Source organism: Taudactylus pleione, unplaced genomic scaffold (genome assembly GCF_031769625.1).
Source record: "Taudactylus pleione unplaced genomic scaffold, aTauple2 ptg000019l, whole genome shotgun sequence".
NCBI lineage: Eukaryota > Metazoa > Chordata > Amphibia > Anura > Myobatrachidae > Taudactylus > Taudactylus pleione.
Window position 1 is genome coordinate 15,391,095 of NW_028284421.1, and position 20,702 is coordinate 15,411,796.

The 20,702-nt window shown below is 45.1% G+C and overlaps 1 protein-coding gene across 2 annotated transcripts in view; it reads right to left on the minus strand.

The window, feature by feature from the left end:
• The window catches only part of BNIP2 (BCL2 interacting protein 2), a 96,884-nt gene extending 76,470 nt beyond the window's left edge, over positions 1 to 20,414 (minus strand). For both annotated transcript variants that reach the window (XM_088445599.1, XM_088445591.1), the window contains exon 1: positions 20,239 to 20,414. In XM_088445599.1, the coding sequence (XP_088301725.1) occupies positions 20,239 to 20,300 (62 nt within the window). In that variant the 5' untranslated portion in view covers positions 20,301 to 20,414. The remainder of the gene's footprint in view (positions 1 to 20,238) is intronic.
• Positions 20,415 to 20,702: the final 288 nt, after the last annotated feature.

A 20,702-nucleotide genomic window follows, 5' to 3' on the forward strand; every position in this document is an offset into this window, starting at 1 on the left:
AGCATCCAATTATCAATGTAAAATCAGAGCTCAGAGGGACGTTCCAAAGCGCACTACATCATGTGCCATGGGACTGTGGCTGTAATGGTAGACCACAATCAGTACTCACTGCGTGAAAAAAAAAAAGTAACATGCCAACATTATTGTTATAACCCTATTTGTTAATGGTACTGTTGCTGCTTTTGTATCTGAATTATCGATATTAAATATTCTCTGATTCTATTCACTTTTACATTCTGCAATGCTGTATGTCTAACGAAAGCAGACAGTAATGTTTTACAGCACACTTGCCATTTAAGCAACTATTTGCCAGAATGTTTATGCATCTCACATGACAAATCACTACATTCAAGCATTGATGTGCATATACTTAACGTAATAAAGTGTCAAATCCAAGATAAAGTAAATCTGTTAGCTTGAAAGTCTTTGTCAAGATTTACAAAGATTTTCTGGATGAAGATGTACCTGGGAATCTGAGGTGAGAATGCTCAGATATAAACCTTTGGAATGATTGAGACAGATTACATAGGTGGTAATGTATCCTACTGTACTGTAGATGGGAGTATATTTACTAAGTGGTGGCTTTTGCAAGCTGCCATATCTCTGCGGGTCTGAAATTTATGCAGTTTACATTTTCATGTCAAACCTGTTGAGAAGCGGCAGCTTTTTGTTTTGTAAAAATTTACCCCCTTGTTTGTTAACACATTAAGCCTGTAGTATTGAGAGAATGTAAAACTACTGAACCATTTCAAAAAGTAAAAAAAGAAAACCTGCAATGTTAGAATGACCTGTACGTTTCTCAAGAAGTTCTCCAGAACATTTTCGAAACCACATATTGCTTGTTTGATTCATCTTGCTGCTAAGGGGGAATAGTCATTAGGTTGGATAGCTTTAAGAGGAAATGTGTAAGTGGCAGATAAGAGGGTATATAATGTATTCTACAATTTGGTGACAATGTGGTTAAGTCTAAACTTATGTTTATTTTGTAATAACCTAAGGGGTTTATTTACAAAGCCTTGGATCAGCTCCTGTTATTTTTCAAACACAGCCTGTGACAAGGCAGTTAGGAGCTGATTGTCTGGTACTTTATCTCAGTTCACTTTATCGCCATCCAAGGCTTAGTAAATAGACCCCTTAGCAGGAAGTAACATTTCTTTACTTAAACATGTACTTTGCTTTCTGTAGCTATATAATAGGAATCTTTGTTACCAGAGAAAAAAAATCTCTGTACTGTATTTAATTCAGTTCACCACTGGCAATTGCTTGATTTAAAAAAAAAGAGTCTGATTATACTTATGAACCCTCAGTGCCAGAATTCTTTACAAATTTCTGCATTTGCAGTGAGATGCGATCAGGTGCAGAATAATGTGCGCACACAACTTTCTCACCTTGAGCTGTATCCCCAGTGCATACATACCCTAGGTAACAGACAGGAATTGTCTTAATACCAATTAGTAGCTGTAGTGTACACTATATATAGCCAAAAAAATGTATATGTCCACATGTAAATCAAAACACTGGGTTGCAGTGTAAGCCTTCACAGGTATGTGAATTCAGCAAGAACTATTTTATTGGAATCATAGGCAGCAAACCTACTGTATATATAATAGGAGACCTGTAAATTCCACTTTTTCCTTATTTCACTATACAGATTGGTGAGAGAGTGTCCAATAAGCCACCATAATGTGAAAATCCTGTGTGCATTGCATTTGGAAAGTGGGTGTTGGTAAAATGAGTTGCTGGACACCAGACAGGTTTATGGACATACTGGGCCTAATTCAGAGGTGGATACAGAAGATACCATGATTGCAGCTATTGGCGGCCTCCCATCTGCGACTTTATGCAAATGCCACTACAAAGTCCCTCCCTAGTGTACATCCATATGTCGGAATGTGAAAGGACTGATATACAAAAATTGGAATGTCTGCGTTCATCGACGCTGACAGTGGGCATGTTTAGATGCACCAATCAATGACATCATCGAAACTTGCACTTGCCCTATGGAAGGTGCTATTTCTCCATCAGAGTATGGCCCCCTACGTCAGCGGTTGAGCATCTGTGTACGCAACCACGTTCATTCACAAGTCCATAAGACAGACCATCTCCATGCCTGCGCTAAGACACCTCCCAGTAACTGCCCAGGAATGTCCATCACATTTCCAAGACATTTCCGATACTGTGCATCTCGATCGCAACAAGCCCCTTTGTGTGTACACTCTGCGCAATGCATGCGCCACAGGAGTTTTTAGGGATGTTCACGCACTGGCAACAAATTGCTCAACTACGTGAACATCGGCATTGCGTCCACTTCCGAATTTGGCCCACTCTATGGTCATAAGATGTCAAAGTGTACTAAGGGTTATCATACCTATACCAAATAATATCCATTGAAATAGTTTCACGAATATTTGATCTAAATCTAAATGAAAACAAAACCTGAAAGGGTTGATGCAGTTAAACGCAAGTCAGATTGCTGAATGCATCTTGTGTGTATTTACACTGCTCATGCTCCAGAGCAGGACATATGCAAATACGGGTGATGGAGAGCTGTACACAATTCAGTCACATCTCCACTTGCAGCTGAGGTGGATTAACTGGGTTATAACATGGCGGATCTCAGCAGGCACAGTTCATGGAGGACATTCAGAAAAACAATTGAGGATTATGCAGAGTTGTGTGTAGTAATTACACCTGTTTTTGGACAGATCTTTTACACAATAGAAACAAATAAAAACCATTTAAAAATCAAAGATGGGGTTGCAATCAATGGAATAATAATAAATGATACTTATTCCTTCAGTAATATTCAGGTGTGTTCTTAAAAGTTTTTCTCCCAGCCCATGGGAGACATGTACATCATCCAAAACCATACAGGATAAAGACACCAGTTCTTAAACGCAACAAGTGTCTATAATAAAGTCCGGAATTCCACACTTGGGCCCTGATTCAGAGCCGGACGCTCTGACAGAGCGCTCGCTCTGAATCAGGGCCGTCCTTCTCATTTTTTAGAGCGGCCTCCTGGCCGCTTGCATAGCTGTGGGTGACCACCCACAGCTATAGCGAGCGGCCAAAAAGCAGGTCGCGATGGTCAAGACCATCAGGCTTGCGACGAGACCCTTGTGGTAGGGTGTCGTTGCCCCAAGCCCTGGAGTGCTTTAGGCTCTATCAGAGCCGGGAGCACTCCCACTGACATCACTTGTGATGTCAGTGGGGCCGGTCCCAGACGGTAGGCGTTCCCATGGGAATGCAACCGTCTGGGCAGCCATGCCCCCGGCAAGCCCACCAAAGTAGGGCGTGCTGTCACTCACCATCGACAGAACGCCCCCTTTGTAACGAGACCCGGAGCGACGGCTTGGCCGTCGCTATCCGGGTCTCGCGCATGCGCACGACGGAGCCGGCTCCCTCGTGCGCATGCGCACTGGGCCAACATCGACTCGCTTGCGAGCGGGTCTGAATTAGGCCCTGTATTATACACACTTGTTGCTTTTAAGAACTGGTGTTTTTATCCTGTATGGTTTTGGATGATGTACTTGTCTCCCATGGGCTGTGATACATTTTATTATTTTTCAATTCAATAAAACACCATACTTTAATTATACTACGTTGAAGTTGGATGATATATTGATGAAATTTCCACGGATGATATATAAAGAGACCTTGACGTGAATATCGCAACTCTTACACATGTGAGTTGGGGTACGCCCATCCTTTGATTCTATTGGAGAGGTGGTTGACTACAATGTGGTCCAATAGAATTTGATACCCTATGATTATAAAGATACCTTTACAATTGAATTACCCTCCCACTTTATTGTGAGTGGGTTATACCATTCCAAGTACTTTGGTCCATTGTTCATTTAGTGTTTTATAGTGTTGTTTTACTTCTCTCTATATGATTCTACATGGGAGAAAAACGTTTAAGAACACATCTGAATATTACTGAAGGAATAAGTATCATTTATTATTATTCCAGATTCCAGTGCCATCTTTGATTTTTAAATGGGTTTTTATATGTTTAAGAGTGTGGTGTTACTCTTTCTTATTTAGAATATTGAGTAGGCAGCTGGATTGGAGCGCACTGACAAAATATCCTTATTTTATATTCCCTTTTACACAATAGGGTTGGTGTAAGTATGCACTGATAATTATGACCCGTGTTGAAACAAAGCATATGGATAGGGGTGGTCCAGTCGCACATCGACATGTATACCCATTTAGTTCCATGCAATGCGGGAGTAATTACGCCCAACTGAAGGTCGATGCTGCATCAGCCCCTTGATGTTTTATGACTGTTTCTTCTTCCATATCATGCAGTATTTTTTTCAACATGTGCTCAGCTCTGAAAGCAATGGTCTGCCTTCAGCCTGTTTGGTCCAGGTTGCTCATCCAAACCAAACTCTGAGGTAGGAAATTCAATATGCTTACATATTCCTGGCTATGTGGTTGGTGAGGCGTATGTTTACAGGGAAATGTGGAAAAGTAGAGAACTTCTCATCCTTGGAGTCACACAGAGCTCTCATGCTGGAAAAAAAACGACTTGATTCTTTACAGCGAAGTACATTGGTCACCGTTATATTTTACACTGCACACCTGAAACCTCATGATAATTCTGTGGCCCTTTCATTACCCAAGTGCAGTACATGTGTTTAATTTTCAAAATAATCAGTGTGTTTAAGAAAAATTTTAAGCCACAGAATATGGGAGTTATTCAATTGTTGCGCCCCTGTAGGCGCCCGACAGGAGATATTCAATTGTTTCTCCTGTTGGGGGCAATCAGCTGCCGGTGCACCATTTCAGCTCGCAGCCCCAGGGGGTGCGAGCTGAAATGGGCGAAAAGTGACATGTTTGGGCGCCCAATCATCACTTTTCGCGATCATGCCCAGCACTTTGGTCGGGGGAAGCCGTTTTACGCGGCTAAACCAGACTACTTTGGGCGCGATCAGCGCGAAAAACAGCAACAATTGAATACCGCCCCACGATCTCCCATCACTTTAGACGGGAGATCGGGCGCGCTATAACAACTGAATACCGCCCTATAAAAGAAAGAAAAAAAAAAAGGTACGTGGAGGTTGATAAAATTCTTGCTGTATCCTGCTCTCCTAAAGCTGGGTACACACTTGTCCAATCCTCCGAGGACCCAACTCCCAACCAGACTGTTGAGACAGGGCCTGATTAAGAGATGGACGGAATTGCACAGCCCCACACAAGCGGCTGTGCAATTCCGTATATTTAAAATGCAAATGTAGAAGAAGGAGGTGTCACACACCTCCTTGCTGCATTTGTGTGATCCCAGCGCTGCGACTGAGGTCGCTGCCTGGGGTCACCATCGGAACGTTGCGATTGTTGCTGATGTTCCTTCGGCCAGGCTGCGGGAGCTAAAGCTTCCCGTGGCATGGCCAGGTCCTGGCAGCTTGCGAGGCCAGGAAGTATACGTGCACCCACGCAGAATCTGGCCTCGTCCCTCCCAGAGAACGGGGGCAACACGCCCCCGTTTCCGTGAACGCTGCCAGGGAATACCCCCGCTCCGCCTCCCAAGCACCGCAGCCTGTCAATCAGGCTGCGGTTGGGAGACACTTCGGGCGGACTCGCAGTCGGAGGGCTGCAAATGCGCAGTACACCTCTGCGCATGTGCGGTCCTCCCACCATCGGTGATGTGCGCTAACCATAGGGTTAGCGTACATCTCTGAATCAGGCCCACAATCCTATTGAAGACCTAAGTTGCAGACATAACATCCAATATACAGTATGTGTACACACCTGTCTAATTTTGCTGCATATCTCCAATCTGCATCTGCTGAAACCATCTACTAAAAGTATTATGTCACCATAAACACTCTTCCAATCTTTGGCAGGCTAGCAGCCACTCACAGGGATGAATTGGGGGAAGAACTGGCCAAACCAGTTTCTAGAACGTACCCACTTCTATATTGGTCGGCTAATTGGCAATCTGGTCTCATGATTTTTCAGCAGGTTTTAAAATCTTATTGACAAAACCAGATGACCAAGATTGGATGAAACCAGAGGTTGTGCGAGTATACACGCTCTACCGATGTTGGACCAACTGGTAGATAGGAGGCCGGATTAGATGAGAATTGGACAAGTGTGTAGCCCACCCTGACAGTCACCAGTTCTTTACTCAGATTTTGCTTGCATACACCGTGGTATGTGACACATATGTTTGTGTTAGCCTTTTTATACATGTATTCTTCAAATGTTGTCTGACCTGTATATGTAATAGGATGGTGAATCAGAAAAAAAACTAGTTATCTTGCTGTATACTGAAACAATTGAAAGAGAAAAGGAAAACGAATAATACATGAATACAAAAATGAAAAAAGAACGGAGTGAGGATGAATGTTCGTTAGGATTGATTACCTTCATGTGCTCTCATGTCCAATTGTATCCTAGCATCTGTTAAGTTTTTTTATTGTATTTGTTTATGTCATGTCATTTGTCTGATGCTATAGAATCTGTGGTGCACTATAAATAAACAATGAAGATGTGTTGATTTTACGGTTAAAGGTGTGTACACACGCAGCAATTTTTTGGATGAGGGAGGGAGCCCGGCACTGAACGATAACGTTCAGTGTTTGTGCTCAGTGTAACTACAGGTGCCAGCATGCCTGCCCTTTGGCACTTGTGGAACTACAAGTGCCAGCACCTGTGCTCCCACTGTAAAAAAATTGTTAAAAATACACACAGTAGACACACGCCGCCAAAAAAAATAAGAGTTATGGTATAACTCTTTTTCCTCGAGGTCCATAGGGTCCACAGCCATCACATTGGGGGGTATATGGATTCATCCAGGCACCAAACAGTTAATCCAAGCTCTCGGCTCCCAGGATGCACCAGGTCCTCCCCATATACCCCGCCCCTGGTCACAGTGCGTCAGTTCATCATAAAGCCCACCAAGAGAAGGCAAAACAGGTAAGAAGGACCAATCTCTCACAACGAGGGAAAGACTCAGAGATACAAAGAATTACCCAACAACACCAGGTGCGTTAGGGTGGGTGTCCTGTGGACCCCATGGACCTCGAAGAAAAAGTTAACGGAGGTATGTTATACCATAACTCTTATTTTCTTCTTCGGGGTCCATAGCCATCACATTGGGGATATACCCAAGTAGTACCCCTAAGGGAGGGAACGCTCCTGTGTCTCGGAAGAAAGGAGGATCCTGCGCCCAAAGGAGGCATCCTGAGAGGCAAAGGTGTCAAATGCATATTTTTTATAAAGGTGTGAACAGACGACCACGTGGCTGCCTTACAAAACTGTTCCGCAGAGGGGCCCCAGCGGGCTGCCCATGAAGGACCCACAGGCCGCGTAGTGTGCCTTGATCGAATCTGGCACCCTACGACCCACCTGAGTGTACGCCTGTGATATAGTCATGCGAAGTCATCTTGCTAAAGTCTGTTTATTGGCTGGCCAACTCCGCTTATGGCAGCCATACAGAACAAAAAGAGAATCAAGACTTCCTCAAATTGCTGGTGCGATCCATGTAAATACGTAGAGCACGCACAACATCCAGGGAAGCCTCACCTAAGGACAACCCTGAAAAGCTGGGACCACAATTTCTTCATTTATATGAAACCGTGATACCACCTTAGGAAGATACCCTGCCTGGTCCGTAGCACTGCTCTATCCTGGTGGAAAACCAGAAAAGGAGAGCGAACTGACAAGGCTGCCAGGTCAGACACCCTACGGGCAGAAGCGATGGCCAAAAGAAATATCATTTTTGCTGTCAACCATTTGAGATCTACCGACTCCAATGGCTCAAAGGTGGAAGCCTGTAAAGCTTTAAGAACTAATGACAAGTCCCATGGTGCTACCGGGGGAACAAACGGCGGCTGCACCCTCAAAACCCCTTGAAAAAAGGTCCTTACATCATCAGGTAGCGGAGCGACCCTACGCTGAAACCACACCCCAAGTGCAGAAGCCTGCACTCTCTCAGGGAGGCCAGACGAAGACCCCGCTCTAACCCTGACTGGAAAAAAGAAGGCACTCGGGAGATCCTAAACACACTAGGATCATATTTTCTCAATTAACACCACTGGAAAAAAAGAGCGCCAAACCCTATAGTAAACCTGGGCCGAAGAAGGCTTTCGTGCCCTTAACATGGTCTTTATTACTGGCTGATAACCCCTTGGCTCTGAGAACGGAGGCCTCAAGAGCCACGCCATCAAAGCCAACCGAGGGAGATCCGGTTACCAGCAGGGTCCCTGCAGTAACAGATTCTGCCTCAGAGGAAGTGGCCACGGCGTGTCCACTGAGAGGATTTGTAGATCAGTAAACCAATGGCGCCTGGGCCAAGCATGAGCTATCAGTATCACCACAGTGTCTTGAGTTTGAGTTTTCTGACAACCCTGGGAAGAAGGGCCAGAGGCGGAAAAAGATACACCAGTCCGAAACTCCAGCTTACTGATAGAGCATCCGTGAAGTCTGCCAGTGGGTTCCTGGTCCTGGACCCGTACCTGGGGACCTTGTGGCTGTGATTCGAGGCCATAAGGTCTCTCTCTGGAAGACCCTATCTGTCCACCAGGTTCTGGAATACCTGCGGGTGGACAGCCCACTCCCCCGCGTCTATGTCTTGCCGACTCAGAAAGTCGGCCTCCACATTTTGTACCCCTGGTACAAAAACTGCAGTTATCGCAGGAAGATGACGTTCTGCCCATATTAGGATCCTTGACACTTCTGCCATGGCTCCACGACTTCGCGTGCCCCCTGCCGATACAGATAAGCCACTGTGGTAACATTGTCGGATTGTATCTGCACCGGCTTGCCGTGCACTACATCCTGGGCCTGTACCGATGCCCTGAGAACTGCCCTCAGTTCCAGTATATTTATGGGCAGACAACTTTCTGCCCTTGTCCATCTCCCTTGGAAGACGTGTGGGCCTGACACTGCTCCCCAACCCCGCAGACTGGCATCGGTAGAGAGGAGAGTCCATTCCGATATCCAAAAGGGACGACCCTGGCTGAGATGGTCTGTCCGTAACCACCAAGACAGGGACAACCTTACTTCTGGGGACAAGTGGATCTTCTGAGATTTTATCGACCGATATTCCCCATTCCAGCGTGAGAGAACCCACCGTTGCAACGTCCGGGAGTGAAACTGTGCATATTGCACCATGCTGAAGGTGGACACCATCGACCCCAGCATCCGCAACGCCGCGTGCACTGAGACCCCTCTGTTGTGTAATAGATTGCGTATGCGCCCCTGTAGGACCGCAATCTTTTCCTCCGGCAGATACAATCTCTGCCTTACGGAGTCCAGACGTGCTCCTAAGTGCACCAATTGTTGTCCTGGTTGAAGGATTTCTTCCAATTCACAACCCAACTGTGCCTGTGTAGACAGGAGAGAGACAGTCAAATCGAGATGACTCATCAACTCCTGTGGAGACTGTCCCAGCAACAGGAGATGTTTTAAGTAAGGCAAAATTCTGACGCCTTGGTGTCTGAGAGCTGCTATTATCACTGCCATGACCTTGGTGAAAACTCGAGGAGCTGTGGACAGACCGAATGGCAGCGTCTGAAACTGAAAGTGGTCCTGCCCCACTGCAAAACTAAGAAACTGTTGATGGGACACTACAATAGGCACATGTAGATAGGCGTCCTGGATGTCCAGAGATACCATGAAATACCCCGGTTCCAATTCTAATACTATTGACCTCAGTGTCTCCATACGAAAGCTGGGTACTCGAATGAACGTATTGAGATCCTTTAAATTTAAAATTGGTCAGAAGGACCCATTTGGCTTCTGAACCAGAAACAGGTTGGAATTAAACCACTTCTGAACCTGTTCCCCTTGTACTGGAATGATCATCCCTGCTTCCAGCAGGGACTGAACAGCTTGCTGTATGGCCAACACCTTCACCGAACCCACTGGCTGGGATACCAACACCTGTTCTACCAAAGGGCTGACCTCTGACCTTCCCCTGTGGCCGAAAGGAAGACATCTGTCTAGGACCTAATGCTGAGGGTAACCCCGCCGCTTTAGAGGCTGCCACCGAGGCCACAATCTTGTCTAATTTGGAGCCAAAAAGTACTCCCCCTGTGAAGAGAAGTGATTCTAAGGCCCTCTTGGAACCTGAATCCGCCTTCCAATCTCTTAACCATAATGCTCTACGAGCAACAAAAGACTGCTGATGCCCTGGCGGACAATATCCCTACATCTAAAGCTGCCTCCCCAAGGTAAGATGAAGCCTCCTTCACATAAGAAAACTCTCTCTTGTTGTTCTTTAGACAACTCTGGCAAGGATTCGACCAACCCTTTCATCCATTCCTCGATGGCTCTAGCCACCCAGGCTGTAGCCACCGTCGGCCGAGTAGCTGCCCCCGAGATTGAAAAAATCGTCTTAAGGCAAGCCTGCAGCCTCTTGTCAGTAGGATGTTTAAGGGAACAAGCTGATGGTACCGGTAAAGTGGAAGTCTTCATCAAATTTGCTACATGCGTATCCACTGACGGTGGAACCTCCCACTTAGAACACTGCTGTAAAGAAAACGAAAATAAAGCCGTAATATTTTTAGCAATATGGAACCTTTTATCTGGAACTTTCCATGCCTCCCCCAAAAGCTCTGATAAATGCTCCGACCCGGGAAGCTCCGCTTTGACCACTCTCTGGCGTTTAAACAGAGGTGCCTTTTTACGTAATGGCTCTACCTCATCAATATTCAAAACGGCTTTAACTGCCCTAATTAAGAAAGGGACATCAGCCACTGGGAAAAGATCTCCTTCCTCCCCGGAGGGAGACCCCTAAGAAGATACCTCTTCATCCTCCTCAGAGGACACATCAGAGTCCGTATCTTGATTAACTTGTGTAGCCAAACGCCTTCTAGCCCTTGGCTGTATTGATTTGGCCATCTGAGGCTGCTGCTGAAAAGCCATTGACGACGAGGGCCCCGCATGCACATACATATCCATCCAAGATGGCATCATAGGAGGCATAAACATAGCTGGCTGCAATGGTTGCTGAAATCTCATCACCGGAGCAGCTGGAACTGCCAACCTTTAGGCCACCTGGGCCATAATCTGGGAAAAAGAAGCCCAAGGTGGTTCTTGCCCAGATGGCGGCAAATTTGATTGCTGAGGAGACTCTCTAAAACAATGAGCACATAGCCCATTTTGTACAAAGTCCTGAGGGGACAAGCCCGCCTTACAGGCTACACATGATATCAATAGAGGGGCCTCTGCCACCTGTCTCTCAGGATCCTTTGACATAATCTCAAAGTCTGAAACTACACATACATGTGACCCCCCCACATACCAGCTGCAGGGAAAGAAACAGTAATGAAATGTCAGTAATACATACACACAGTTTCATAAGTCACAAACAATGCATATATAATTTAGCAGAGCTTGTGCAATTTGTTTAGGCTCCCATGCACTATGAATAGCCAAAGCCTAGTAGCATATATGGAGCTTCTGTATAACTGGTCCCGAGGGAGAAGCATACAGGGAGACTGACCCAATACTTCCTGAGCAACAGCCATGGAGAGCACCCAGAGTGGTCTGCAGCTGACTCAAATAACTGGAAGGCTGGGTGGAGCAACCCAAAGGCGGGAACCTCAGAAGGGCGTAGTTCAGGTTGGGGGAGGGGCCGCCAGGGAAGCGTACTTCCCCCCTGCTGCATGGACCACCTAGCAACTGACATGGCCGCCGCCATATCCCCCCCGGCTGTCAGACCTTACATCCCGGTGGTCCTGTGAAAGCAGACCCAAGTAACTGGCTGCCCACACAGCAGTCCTCCGGCCAGTCTCCACGCCGGAGGACGGGCCACTCGTAGCCACGGCGTCAGCGGCCGCCCACGGCCCTACTCACCTGCCTCCCCTGCCGAAAGCACTAGCCGTAACTAGCGTTGCGGTGCCGGCGGGAGTAGATGAAGCAAGGACCCGTGCGTTTATTATCGACGTGTAGTTACCAAAACGGGGAACACGTGCCCCTGCTTTTAACTTGGTCTTCGGGCTGCCCCGCAGCTCCACTGCTAGTACGGTGCCTTCTCGCAACAAACAGTACACTGACGCCCTGTGACCAGGGGCGGGGTATATGGGGAGGACCTGGTGCATCCTGGGAGCCGAGAGCTTGGATTAACTGTTTGGTGCCTGGATGAATCCATATACCCCCAGTGTGATGGCTGTGGACTCCATGGACCCCGAAGAAGAAAGTATACGTTTATTACATACACCTACCACACTTACACATACTTACCGGCAGGGTCCATCCCTCCCTCAGTGGAACACAATTAATTGTGTTCCACTGAGGGAGGGATGGACCCTGCCGGAATACTAAGTACGGCATAGCTTTGTAATCAGTGGAACACACTTACATGGATACTTCAAGTTCGCTGAAAAACTCCACAAAGATGGCCGCGATTGGAGCCTGGTATTCACCCCCTAGCATTTCTTTGGTGCAGCAACAGAGAGAAAAAAAAAAATATTGCGCTGTGGAACGCATATAACTTCCGTTTTTCCAGGAAGTTGTAATAGATGGAACGCAAGCAGCTTCCTGTTAAGACCGGAAGTGACGTCATCGTGATGTTTGCCGCGAAAAAAGCGGGAATTGGAGGACCAATAAGAAATTATTGCAGGGGATAAATAGGATCTGTCTTTTAATCACAAACTACCTTTGCCTGAGGAAGGATCCTGAGAGGTCCGAAACGCGTTGCAGGAGGTGCAAGTTTGTGAATCAGGAGGAACGTCTTTTGGGATCCTGTTGCCATTTGGACTACTATAAAGTTTTCTGCGGTGGTACCGAGCTAACTTTGGCCCGGGACCCTTTGCTAATTTTTAGCATTAACCCACCGCAGCATCTCCACTTGGTGAGATTTTAACATCTTGGATCCCGATTCCTTCTTTATATCTATGTTATGAATGTTCTTGTTTTTAATCTATTTTTGTCTGAATAAATTATATCATTTTATTGGATGGGTATTTTATGCATATTTCCCTTCCTAATTTAAGGCATTACATGCAATTAGCGCTATCCAAGACACACTTTTCTGTTTTGTTGCATGGTAACCTTCTCTAAAGGGTTAATTTTAAAAAAAATAAAAAAATGATGTAGGTGAAACAATCATGACATGAGCTATCTCCACAATTCTTTATCCAGTAAGGCTACGGAGAAAACTGCATACAAAACAGTGGAACAGAGAGAACACTGTGCTGCATATTAGAACATGTTTCAAAAGAAAAGCATGACAAGTGGAAAGTTCATGCAAAGGAAAGAATTCTTGTAGGAAACACCAAGAACCCAACAATGTAATAATTAGCAAAAGTGTGGTTATTGTCAAAGACTGTTACTCAATTTGCACAACATTTCATAAATAGTTCAGCCTGAGCAACAATGCCATCAAGAACGTAACCAGACTGTTAAAAACAGTGCAAGTAGTTTGAGATAACCAAACCAATTTGGGATGACAGAGCCAAAAAAAAAAAAAAAAAGGTGTGCTAACTGCAAAGGATATATACTACCTAACAGTGATACAGACAAGCAGTGGGGGGCTGTGTTTTACTTGGCAACCATCAGTCATCGAGATAATGCAGTTACAATAAGAATTCCCTGTTGACGTGCGAGTAAGACTCGCCAAAAAGACTGGAATGCAGTCGAGTCATGCATTATTTTAGACTCAAGACATGAATCTTAAGATACCAGCAAAACCTTACTCAGATTATGTTGATGTTGCTTGGGCTGGTGACCCAAATGATTGCAGGTCAACAAGTTGTTACTTGTCCAAGTTAGGGGATAGCCTAAAGCCTTTGCTCACCAGAAAGTATCAATTGTACTATCATCATCTACAGAGGCAGAATATGTTTCAACAATAAATGCGAGTAAAGAGATGATCTGGTTGTGGCAAAACAATAATATGCTTTGCTAGGTGTCACATGATAAATACCTTTCAAGAATGTGTGGTAAAATATTTATTCATATGCTTATTGTAACAGTACTGAATGTACAAGATGTGTCCTGTTGCAGTATAATAAACAGCTTGCAAATGTTGCTCCTTAAAAGAACATTGGTGTCCTGGATTATATGCTGCCAACATTAATTAAATAATCTAAATTTACAGGGGGACATTTATGAACACTTTGTACAAGAAGTGACAATACCTATGACAACCTGCTGTTTGCCTTGGTTGACTATACTGTACTAGTACACATTGGGCTCGATTCTATTGATCGCGAAGTAAATAGCGGCAGGAGGGAGGTCCCGGCACTATTCAATTCAGTGCTGTTAAGGATTTCTTTTCGCACACCTCCAGGGGTGCGAGCAGAAATCCGACAAAAGTACAGGTGCGATACTGTCTTCTGCCCTTAACGCTGAGAAAACAGCATCACACCGGGAAGTTTAGTCTGAGAATGCCTGTTCTCGCGACTAAACACCTTGTTTAAGGCGGGAGAAGGGGCGGGAGAAGGGGCATTCCCCGACCTAACAGCACGTAGAATTGAACAGCTATTTACTTTGCAATCAATTGAATCAAGCCCAATGGGTATATGAATTTCTTTTATACAGAAAAGCTTTTGACATTGTAATTCTCCCAAACCTGTTTGATAGGAGCCTCACATCACTACACTCCGGGTGACCAGTCTGCCATCTAACTAAAATGCGGATTTATAGAAGTGAAAATGTTGCCCATAGCAACCAATCAGATTCTAGCTATTATTTTCTAGACGGTGCGAGATAAATAATAAGTAGAATCTGATTGGTTGCTATAGGCCAGTGGTTCCCTAACTCTGTCCTCAGGACCCCACACAGTTCACATTTTCCAGGTCTCCTAGCAGGTGCACAGGTGTACTCATTACTTAAGCTGGCCATACATGCTACAATTATCGCGGCGATCTGCCAGATATCCGCGAATCGCCCCGATAATTGTAGCGTGTGGGGGGACGACCGAGGGTTAAAAATTGATCGGTCGGGCATGCCGGATTGTCCAGCATGCCAGTCCGATGGGATATTTACCGGTAAACTGTCGACCGCATCGGGCAGTGTATGCCCAGCCGCGGCCGATAGACAGATATTTTCTGTGTTCCTCCCCATGGAAGGAACAGGGAAATGTCTCCTCCCCCGGGGGCGGAGCGCGGATGTTGGCTAATACACTGTGAGAGAAATCTCACAGTGTATGCCACGGACATCTGCGGCTGGCAGGCGGCCAGATAAAATGTCTGTCGGTCTGACAGACATTTTATCTTGTCGTGTAAGCCCAGCTTTACTGACACATTTTAAAAGATCCACAGGTAGAGCTAATTATTTCACTTGTGATTCTGTGAGGAGACCTGGGAAACATGCACTGTTTGGAGTCCTGAGCACCGAGTTTGAGAACCTGTGCTACGGAATGGGTATGAAATACTGCCGGCCGCATGGCCGGCGGTTCGATTCCCGGCAGCGCCTGGCCGACCAAAGCAGAGTTCCTGGCAGCGGAAGCCCAACAGCACTGGAAATCCTGATCGTCGATAGGCAAGTATTGACTAACCTAACCCCCTAACCCTCCTTAGGGGTGCCTAACCCTAACTCCCCCCCCCCCAAGTGCCTAACCCTAATCCCCCCGTTCCCCGCTGCCTAAACCTAAGTCCCCTCCAAGGGTGCCTAACCCTAACCCTCCCTCCCCCTAGCCTGACCCTAACCCTCCCGGGGGGGTGCCTAACCCTAAGTTACCCCCGGGTGCCTTAAACCTAACCCTCCCCCCCCACATGCGGCTGTCCGCTCGCGGCGCCCAGCATCCCTTCGATCGGGATGTCAGGCGCCTGTCTCCAGACGTCGGGGAAATGTCAGGCGTCTACATCTAGACGCCCGGCATTTCACCCTCGCCGGGATATGACAGGCAACACCTCCACTTCGATAAACCCGCACTTTAGTAAATATACCCCTTAGGCTTTGTTCTCGCCTTCATTACCTACATGATATCATGACTGCTTCTTTCACATGTAGATCTGCCATCACTAACAATCACACAAATGACCAGGTCACTGTCACCCACCAAAATCAGCACACTCATACTCCGCTGCTGTGAACAGGTAGTTCTATTCTCACCACATCAAAATCAAAGAAATATCAAAGAAGTTTCAGATGAATACTGAATACAAAAAGCTGCACTGACCCTATCCCACTGATGGGAAACAGATAGCCCTCTGTGGCCCCCAGCTTTCCTGCTTACGTATCAGATTTGTTTATTATAATAACTTATCCTACATTAAAATGCCTTACCAATAAGCATCTCTTTCTTTGAGCAAATGCACTATTTTCATTTATTACTGAGAATAAGTGTAATGTCAGGACCTCATTAAGTGTTGTAGATGTCTTTGGCTAATACACTTGTAGCGCCCCCTGTAATGCTGCTAAACACAGAGCACAATGCGTATGAATGCTCAGGAAATTGCCATTCATACTGTACATATGCAGGTGTCAAAGGTTACACAACTGACATATATAGGGGTATTCAATATGGGAGCGAAAACATCGTTTTTGCATTAATATCGCACTTTTGACGTCATTATCGCAGGTTTGACTTTTACACCGTATTCAATTTCAAAGACTTATCGCAGTTTTGAAAAGTCTTTGATAAAAAACGGGGATAACTTTTCACCATTGAATAGGTGTCGAAAAAAAGTGCAGAATTGGGGTTTAGGGGTGCAGGCTTAAAAAAAATAGCCTGCACCCCTGGGAATGACATTTAAAAAAGAACTGTGTCAAAAAAAGTTTTAAAAAAAATAGAGACACCCCAAAAAATGAATTTAAATATTGATGTGAAAAAAAAAAATGGGAAAAAAAATTGTTTAACAATAGGGAAATAGCTTCAGGGCTATTCTGCAAGTATGCGGCAGGTGTTTTCTAGAATAGAATTATAGCGGCAGGTGCACAATTGCAGAATTTTTTAAAACTTACTTTAGGGACTTAAAAATATGCTAGTACCCATTTTCATGTACCCCAAATTTGATGGGAGCACTTCAAAAAACGAAAAAAAATAACCTAAGTGCTCTGCTGCAACACTTCTTCAATGTCGGGAAAAAAACACCTGCTGCGGCTATTTAAATCCCCGACTTTCATTTAAAGGCTAAAACGGGGGTACCCATAGTGATCCCCCATGTTTTTACAACTTTAGGGGGGTCCTACAATTTATTTAAGGAAAAATTCGTAACTTTACGCAAATCCAAATTCGGAGTCTCCCGTTTTCGTTAATTTCATATTGAATACGGGGATAAGTGGGCGCGCGCCCGATACTTTAACGCAGGTAAAAACTCAGATATGAAACGTAAACTTCGACAGCGAAGTTTACGTTTCATATTGAATACCCCTCATAGGCTCTTGGCCTCTAATGAAGTTTGTAGAGTGTGAGGTAGGGAAGGTCATCGACCATCGATAGTTAAGAACCACCAATGGTTAACTACCAATGGTTTTGCCATTGATAGCATACTGTGAACTGATGTTTACTCTTGATTTGGAAAGGGGTGGTCCACTTTGGATCATCTATCCTTGCTAAAACTTGCCAACCCCATTTAGAAAACAGGGCTTATGCTGCGTACATCAATTGATCGGCCAAAATATCTGCTGCCCGTCGGCCAGTGTGTACCCGCGATATGTCGGTGAACATCGGCGTTCACCAACAGATCGCATAGGTTGTGCTGCACAGCCAATGCACAGATATGTCTGCAGACATATCTGTCCATCGGCAGGTGTGTACGGGTGGTCGGCAGACCACCCATACACACACAGCGGCAGCCGTGAGGAGGGGGCGGGACCTGCCCCCGGGACCCGAGGGCACAAGCGGATGATGGCCGTTCAGTGTGCATGAACGACCATCATCTGCAGATATATCTGTCAGGTGTGTACCCACCTTAACTCGTACGCTACTGGAAGCCCACTCATGGCAATAGAAGGATTTATCTAGTCCTCCTCAATAAAATACTGAATACACTGTAGTATCTGCTTTGAGCTGCAACAAAAGTGTGGAAGCTGCCGCACAGTCTGTTGACATAGTTCATAAACATAAGTATACAAGTGTCATCCTTTAAACAAGTAGAAAAGAGAGGCTACAGGGGTGTACACTGTTGTCAAAAGGATAGTAAATGTATTGAAGGAATCAGAAACTTGTGTTGCAGACATCACAAAAAAAGGGCAACATGCAATTAGCTAATTTTAAATAATTTCCTGATTAATCCTATAGCTCCTCTAAAGGCCCCCATACATCAGCAATCGATTGTGGCAATTCTGCAGTTTGCAGATGATTGTATAAAAAAAGTCTGCAATGTATGGGCTTCACAGATCGCAGATTGCAACCAAAAAGTGATTGAAATCAGATTATCCAACATGTTGGATTTCACAGGTGGATTGGGGCTGTAAATTGCTAGTGTATGGAGATGATAAACAGATTTGCAGACCGTTACTAGTAAAATGATGGGCCTTTCAAGATTGGCAGATCTGTGTTTGCTGAAAATGATCTGCAAATCGCTGAAAATGATCTGCAAATCACTGAAAGATCTGTAATGTATGGGTGTAGATTGCTAGATTGGGAAATCCTAAAATTGGGCAACAAATCTTCAAATTGTTCAATTGTGGTTTTCAGATTGCTGATGTATGGGGGCCTCAATTCTGCCCAAACTAATGACGTTAATGGTGTCACATGACAAGAGGCGGTGACCTAAAATAGCTTTCCATGTAGGTCTGTCAGAATATATTTCTTAATAAATATACTTACTATAGGGCATGTTTACAATCTGCTCACCACAGTGTCATCACTCATCAAGCAACAGCTCTGTGTGCAAGGAAGGGTACAGGGTTGCAATGATAATATGATTTCTATCAAATCAAAGCTTTGCACGCTTTGGGCCTGATTGATAGGTGTACGCTAACTCAATGGTTAGAGCACATCTCCGATGTTTTAGGGTCTGAGTATGCGCAGGACCTTGTTCAGGCTTCCGGAGACTGGCCAAAGGAGCAACCGATGGTTGGAATGGTGGTCACAGACTGTGACCCCGGTCTCAGTGCTGAGATCGCAGATGCAGCAAGGAGATGTCCGTTTCCTACAGACACCAGCTGCTGCATTAGCATTTTAGATGGGGGAAATTGCACAACCACTTGTGTGTGGCTCTGCAATTCTGTCCATCTCTGAATCCGGCTACTGGTGTGCTGCCATCAAATGTATAAATAAACCCAGAGAAGATAATGGTTCATTAATACATTTGATGAATGCTCTCTCTGTACACATTGGCATAGACTGATCTCACGGGCAGGTTTTTTGGGTGCAAAGGAACTAGAATCTAGATCATTCAGCAAAGGTATTAATGAACTCAAATCTTCAGTACATTCATACACATTTGGACGCATTAACACGTACACAGATATTCTTAAAACAGGACAAATAGATATTTACTGAACTATACTTTTGTTACATTGTAATTACCAATAATTAATGTGTCAATTAAGGAGCCACAAGTAAAGTATACAAAAGGGGTACAATTTCCCAGATGTACAGTGATCCAAACTTTGTTGTACTTGTTATGCTGCTGGTACACATATTACAACTCATTAGTTAAATATATGTATGGAAAAAGGAAATAAACATATTTCATAAGTTTTACGCTATCGCTATGATATTTGTGCAACAATTTGGCAGTATGAATAGCATTTCTGCCTCACAGCACTCATGAGCTTAATTCCCTGTCATGACACGTGTGGAGTTTGTATGTTCTCCTCATGATTGCGTGGGTTTCCTCCCACACTCCAAAAACACATACTGGTAGGTTAATTGGCTCCCAGCAAAAATGAACCCTAGTGTGTATGTGTGTCCATGTGATAGGGAAGATAGATTGATCCACTGGGGCAAGAACTGACATGAATGACTGAAATATTCTCTAAAAAAGCACTGCATAATAGGCCTGGGCTATATAAATAACAATAAAAATTATTAGGCTGTATTGAATAATAAAAAATAAATATTGATATTACAAAAGCAATAGTATTTAGTTTCCTCTAACTACAGCTCGGGAACTGACCAAGCAACATTTTTCACGGAAAAAAATAAATAATCTAAAATCTATTTCCTAGTTGGGACTAAATGGCAACATGGGGCCGCACTTCACAAACACAAACATAATGCAATGGTAAACTAATTATAAAATACCAGTGTAAAAACTATTATAAGCTTACCATCGGGTAGCAGTGTAAAATTATACCTAGACAAGGAGCGGTCACATACAACAACACAAAGTCGCATCTACATTCAGCAGCACACATTCGGCTCACCGCCACACTCACCCGGCATCATGTATGTCTGACTCCTCAGTGGTCATGTCTGCAGGCCCATCCCCATGAATCATGTCATCAGGTAGCGGGCCCTGGGCGACACCGACACAAAGCACAATAAGGAGTGGCCCGGCCGCCGGATCCCGCAAGGATCTGACACTGTGCACGGCGGCCTCCCGTAGCCTCCCAAGGTGTCAGTGAGACTAGTGGTAGCAGCGCGGCATTATGGGGGTTATAGTTCTGCCTTGTACAGCTCGCTGATAATGTCTCAGGATTGGACTTCAACTCCCAGAAGGCTGTGCGGCGAGTGTGAAGCGCAAGCCGCGCCGCGGAGAGCGCCGCCTGCCGGTGACGTACCGAAGCTGTTGGTTCTCATAAACGGCGTCCATGAGATATAACGGCACATAATTACAGGCAACGGGACGGGTATGTATCATGTACTAAATTACAGTACAGAGCTGTCAGACCAGCACATG